Source organism: Nymphaea colorata, chromosome 4, assembly GCF_008831285.2.
Source record: "Nymphaea colorata isolate Beijing-Zhang1983 chromosome 4, ASM883128v2, whole genome shotgun sequence".
NCBI classification, from domain to species: domain Eukaryota; kingdom Viridiplantae; phylum Streptophyta; class Magnoliopsida; order Nymphaeales; family Nymphaeaceae; genus Nymphaea; species Nymphaea colorata.
The window spans coordinates 13,223,386-13,229,490 of NC_045141.1; the positions used below are offsets into that span (position 1 = coordinate 13,223,386).

Below are 6,105 nucleotides of genomic sequence, written 5' to 3' on the forward strand. Positions count from 1 at the left end.
GATTGTGTGATACAGCTCTAGTGGGAAAGGCAAGAAATTGATACAACTTATATAAAACTATTTTTCTTTGATGGTCAAGATGGGAGGCTATACAGCATTTAATTCAGCTGTGGGCTTCCTATAGCAGACAATGAAAACAAATTTCCTGTAGAAGAGATAGTTTTTTCCTCATACTTATTCATGACCAAAGTAAAGTTTTTTCCTTTCCTTCTAGAAGCACCTTATATTTGGGAAATTAAAATTAAGGAGGCTAAGCTCAAAACAAGGTCAATGTGATTGTTAGATGCAAAACTATGTTGATTAGATGGATGTTTCAAAGGCAACTTGCTTAAGATTGGAGAGAAGATGACAAAATACTCATAATTACAGAAACATCTAAGACGTGATTTCTTTTTCTAGAGAAAGCGATTCACGGCAGCTTCATGATCCTTTTGGTACTCGAATCCGATGATTGGCACTAGAAGACTTTGTTTCTTATGGTTTGTAAATTCGTACTCGATTGAAACTTTGAAACATTTCTTGAGCTCCATCAACAAAGAAGATCGGCCCGTCGACAGTTCCCACCAAAGAATCACGCTAAGATGATCACAAGACGCAGTTCTTGACTTTCTCTGCCCCTTGTTGCCTCTTTTTTCTGGTGTCGTCCTGTTCTTTTCTTGTCTATTTTGGTCACCCCTCTGGTTCTGGATGCCTCTGTTTCTGGTGGTTGTCTCTTTTTGTTGCTTAATTCTTTCTGTATTGAGATCTTGATTTGAAAATATTTCATTAACGAAGGTGGGAGGCCAGCCTCCGGCAGATTGATGCGGAAAGTCATACTTCTAAACAATTTCTTCGTCTAAATAGTTAAGAGAAACACGGCAGTATGCTAATTCATAGTTTTGCATTCAATTGTACATGTTGGTACATGCATACAACAGCATTTTCAGGAAGGAGTAGAGTTGTTATCGAATGTCAAGAACAGATTTCCAGCAAGAAACTTTATTACTTCTTACTTTGTTCTATGATTTTTAGTTCATGAAATTATTGCACTGAGTAACACCCTTCAGCCTAACTCCACTAGAAAAATAGCGCCTATGAGATTGAACAGGTATTATGCCACATCCCTATTAGGGAGAGGAAGAGAGCGCGAGCGAGCTCTGAGAGTATCGAATCCATCTTTAAGGCAAAAGGAACAGCTGACGCAGGCTACGGAACCATAGTTCCAGTCTCCTAGCAAGGACAAGTTTACCAGCCATATGCTGCTTGTCACTTTGTAAATGCATGTGGGAGCAAAAAAAAAAAAGCTCGGGATCCTTGATAAGACTCGATCCAGATAGAACAATATGAACAGAATGACCACCAAGTACACAACTTGCACCAACTACACAACTTGCGCAGCAGAAAAACTATGTTTTTGAAGGGGTTGGTGCAATTGTTAAATGAGAGCAGAGTTGGTAGGCAACCAATTTTTATTTCAAATCTTCGATGCATCAACTTTTTTTTTATACTGCAAAACAGGCGCATTTTGGAGCATCAAAAATAGATATTGTATTAAAAGGTTGAGTAAAAGCTTAGGCTTTCTTTTACAAATAAAATTCTTTTACAAATAAAATGAAATATTCCTCATATACTAATTAACAAAATTACACTCCCTACATGGATTGGAAAAGGAGACAAAGCTGGTTTCTGGGTTTTGCCATTGGATCCCATTTTAAATTGATCACTCTTTAGTGAGTTGGTTAGCATCAGAATAAAGTATTTTAGAAACAACTTTTAGAAATTTTGAAGAAAGAAACGCACAGAACTAAAAAATATGTAAAGCGTAGAAGCTGTGCCAACATTTAAGCCGGAGATCTTTCCTTCAACATCATGGAAGCCCCTCGCCACGTTTAAGCCGGAGATCTTTTGGCCAAGAGAAGAAAATTGAGGAAAAGAGTTGACGCCTAGAACCATGGATGCCATCGAGATGACATTCGCCACCGCTCTCTGTAAGTCACCGACTCTTCCTCCTTTTTGTTGTCTTCTGCTTCGGGTCAACTATGGAGGCCACGAATTTTCAAATTCCTTTTCCGCCGATGGTACCCAGGAGGCGGATGCGGGACCCGGCGCTGGAATGTGGCATTGCCGCGAAACCTTACACTAGAGGAAGAGGACGACGGTGGACCCACCGTGCCCGTGAAAACTGGTCGCCAAGGGACAAGCTTTCGTGCATTATGTTGACGATTATGAATTGTCTTCTTGGGCTCCAGACTCAAGCCGATGGTAGTGGGAAAAGCAGGAATGGCCGTCGATTTTTTCCGGCGAGTGCTGTTGCCGGCTCTGCTCTTTCTCTGTTACTTTTCCGCCGTCAATTGCTTCCGAGGGCCATTACTGGACCTGAAGTCCGCTCTTCAAGGCTCCTCGCCGACCGACGTCTTCGATACATGGCAGGAATCTGATTTTTCTCCATGCAATTGGACTGGTATATCTTGCAATTCCGCCAGATACGTGACGGGAATCGACCTAAGCAACCGGAACCTGACCGGAAGCTTCGCGCTGGACTTGTTGTGCGGTCTTCCCGCCCTGCAGACGCTTAAACTCTCGGGGAATTCTCTAGGCGGTCGTGTCTCTTCCTCCATCAACAACTGCAGTACCCTCCAGCATCTCGACCTCTCAGACAATCACTTTGCCGGCGAGGTGCCTGAATTGTGGAACCTCGCGGGTCTGCGAGTTCTGAACCTCTCTTTGAATAGATTCTCCGGCCCGTTTCCGGAAAGCTCCCTGCGTAACAAATCCAACTTAGAGTGGTTGAAGCTAGGGGATAACCCCTTTGATCGCAGCCCCTTCCCCGAAGAGATGGTCGGCCTAAGGCAGCTCCGGTGGGTCTACCTCACGAATAGTAATCTGGAAGGGAGAATTCCACCAGGGATCGGTAATTTGACGGAGCTCGTAAACTTGGAGCTCTCCAGTAATGCCCTCTCCGGTGAGATTCCGGCGGAGATTACAATGCTTAAGAACCTCTTGCAGCTCGAGCTCTACAACAACTCTCTCTCTGGGAAGCTTCCGACGGGCTTCGGTAATCTCTCGAATCTGGGAAGTTTCGACGCGTCTCTAAACTCCCTTGAGGGAGATCTCTCCGAGTTGAGGTATCTAACGAAGCTTACCTCGCTACAGCTCTACAGCAACCACCTCTCCGGCCCTGTCCCACCGGAATTCGGCGATCTCAGGAACCTCGTGAACCTCTCTCTGTTCTCGAATATGCTGACAGGTACTCTTCCTTCTAAGCTTGGCAGCTGGTCGGAGTTCGACTTCATCGACGTGTCCGACAACCAACTGACAGGCCCCATCCCGCCGGACATGTGCGCTAAGGGAAAGATGACCAAGTTGCTTTTACTTGACAATCAGTTTTCCGGCGAAATTCCGGCAACCTATGGCAACTGTAGCTCGATGGTCCGCTTTCGGGTGCTCAACAACCTTCTCTCGGGAACCGTTCCGGCAGGAATCTGGGGTCTGCCGAACATCGTGATCATTGATCTCAGGTGGAATTCGTTCGAAGGACCCGTGACTTCGGATATAAAAAAGGCTCGATCACTCTCTCAGCTCTTCATCTCTGGCAACAACTTCTCCGGCTTCCTGCCGCCGGAAATCTCAGAAGCGACGTCCTTAATGTCCATCGACGGGAGCTTCAACAGATTCTCCGGCGAGATTCCGCAGACGATAGGCAAGCTCCAGAACCTCAACCAACTCATCCTTAATCACAACAATTTCTCGGGTAGTTTGCCGGACGCCCTGGGCTCCTGCTCAGCCTTAAAGGAGTTAAATCTTGCCGAAAACAGCCTATCGGGCGAAATACCATCCACCTTGGGAGGCATCAATGTCCTCAATTCCCTCAATCTTTCCAGAAACCAACTCTCGGGCGAGATTCCGGCGAGCCTCTCGTCATTAAAGCTGAGCTCTGTGGACCTCTCCTACAATCGCCTCACTGGCCCAATCCCTCCTGAGCTCGCCAACGAGGCGTTCAGCGGGAGCTTCTCCGGGAATCCGGGCCTCTGCAGCCTCACCACCGGATGTTTTTCCAGCGTCCACCGGTCTTCCTACCGGACCCTAGTCATGTGCCTCGTCGCCATCACCGTCTTCCTCGTGCTGCTCGGCATCGTCGTCTGCTTCAAGTCGCAAAAGGCGGAGTCCTCCTCTTTCCGTGACGAGTCGTGGGACCTCAAGGCCTTTCAGGTGCTGACGTTCACGGAGCAGGAGGTCATCAACGCAATCAGGGAGGAGAACCGGATCGGACGAGGCGGTTCGGGAGAGGTGTACCGGGTCGACCTGGTGAACGGGAGCACGGTGGTCGTGAAGCACATCGCGCACCCGGAGTCGGACATCTGCCGGACGAATAGCAGCGGCACAGTCTCCATTCTGAAAAGAACGAGTGCGTGGGGAAGGCGACGGGAGTTCGAGGCGGAGGTGGCCGTGCTGAGCTCCATCCGCCATGTGAACGTGGTGAAGCTCTTCTGCAGCATCACGAGCGACGACTCGAGCCTGCTGGTGTACGAGTACCTCCCCAACGGCAGCCTCTGGGAGCAACTGCACGGCGACCAGAGCAAGGAAGGGCTGGGCTGGCCGACCCGATTCCAGATCGCCGTCGGGGCGGCCAGGGGGCTGGAGTACCTCCACCACGGCTGCGAACGGCCGGTCATCCACCGCGACGTCAAGTCGAGCAACATCCTTCTGGACGAGTACTTCCGGGCGAGGATCGCTGATTTTGGGCTCGCCAAGGTCGCAATGTCGAGTGCGCCCAGCGACGACTCATCGTATTCAGTTGCTGGCACTCATGGCTACATTGCTCCTGGTAAGTCCGGATACTTGTTTGATCGAATCGGCTACATTCAATTCTATTCAATTGATGAACCAGTTATTTTTCATCAAATTCTTCATAATATCGAGTCATCATTTCCTTCAACAGAACTTACACAGGTTTGTGTTTGGTTTTGTTCTTCAAGCTCTTTACTTTTTCTTGTGGTGGGCATGCAGAATATGCGTATACGTGGAGAATAGACGAGAAGAGCGACGTGTACAGCTTCGGGGTGGTGCTGTTGGAGCTCGTGACCGGAAAAAGGCCGGTGATGCCGGAATTCGGCGAGAACAAGGACCTAGTTCATTGGGTGTCGGATAAGCTGGGTAGCAAGGAGGGCATGAGGGGGCTGGTGGACCCAGCCATCCCGGAGAAGCACAAGGAAGAGGCGACGAAGGTGCTGAGGGTGGGCGTCCTTTGCACGGCGAAGCGGTCGAGCTGGAGGCCCACCATGAGGGCGGTGGTTCAGATGCTGGAGGAAGTGGGCGGAGGCGCTAGAATTGGAGACCCACCATGAGCGCGGTGGTTCAAGTACCCCACCAGACCAAACGTCTGCCGGTGCATGACGTGGCTTACGGATGGATGATCCATAATTTAAGAGGGTCTGTTGGACTGCAAGATCCAGGAGACCCTGAACACGAGACATATTTTCCCTTCTGCCGGGTTTTGGGGAGGTTGATTTTGATTTGTAAATATAAGATACATGGAAGTTCCAAAATTTTGCCTTCGAAAAGGGAAGAAAAAGAAAGAAAGAAAGACGTTATGTATGTGTAAATGAAGCAACTTGGACCTTTCGTAGGGCTCATCATACTGTCCCTGTTCTTTTCGGATTTTCAGGCATCCGCTGGTTTTCCTGAAATACGTAACCAACTTGAGTTCATTCTGCGGTCACTTTCGTCACTCTTTGACTAAAAGTGGAACAAAACTATCAGTGTTTGTCATTTCTTAATTGAAAACATGCGTCTTGAGCAATAGTTGCCAGAGCACTATGGTGAACAAGGTCTGCAAGGAACCAATGGTGGCCGGAGATTTCACCTCCTATGTTTGTATGTGTGTTTCAAATAAGACTCGTACCCCATACGGATTCTTTTGTTTCTCGATTCAGTTACCAATGCGCAATATGATCTCTATCATCGTCTCTTTTTTAGTTTTTCATTATCTCTGTGGATTTCTTTGTCAATTTCATTACTTATTTTTTTCCCGTTCTTGGGTGGGGATCAAAAAAGTGAAAGACATCTAAAGTGGATTTCTCCTGTTATCAATTGGAAGGTAAAGTCTTAGAATCACCCATCCGAGTT

The 6,105-nt window shown here is 47.8% G+C and overlaps 1 protein-coding gene across 1 annotated transcript; it reads left to right on the top strand.

Annotated features, from left to right (window-relative positions):
• The first annotated feature begins 1,594 nt into the window (after positions 1-1,594).
• On the top strand, positions 1,595-5,868 carry LOC116253431 (receptor-like protein kinase 7). Its single transcript, XM_031628237.2, has 2 exons — positions 1,595-4,804; positions 4,987-5,868. The coding sequence occupies exons 1-2, from the start codon at positions 2,239-2,241 to the stop codon at positions 5,322-5,324; spliced, it is 2,904 nt and encodes a 967-aa protein (XP_031484097.1). The 5' UTR covers positions 1,595-2,238; the 3' UTR covers positions 5,325-5,868.
• Positions 5,869-6,105: the final 237 nt, after the last annotated feature.

Bases quoted from the DNA above. Each gene is read 5' to 3' on its own strand.
- LOC116253431 (XM_031628237.2), top strand. From the start codon at position 2,239: ATGGTAGTGGGAAAAGCAGGAATGGCCGTCGATTTTTTCCGGCGAGTG. The intron at 4,805-4,986 runs GTAAGTCCGGAT...GTGGGCATGCAG, and splicing joins TCATGGCTACATTGCTCCTG to AATATGCGTATACGTGGAGA.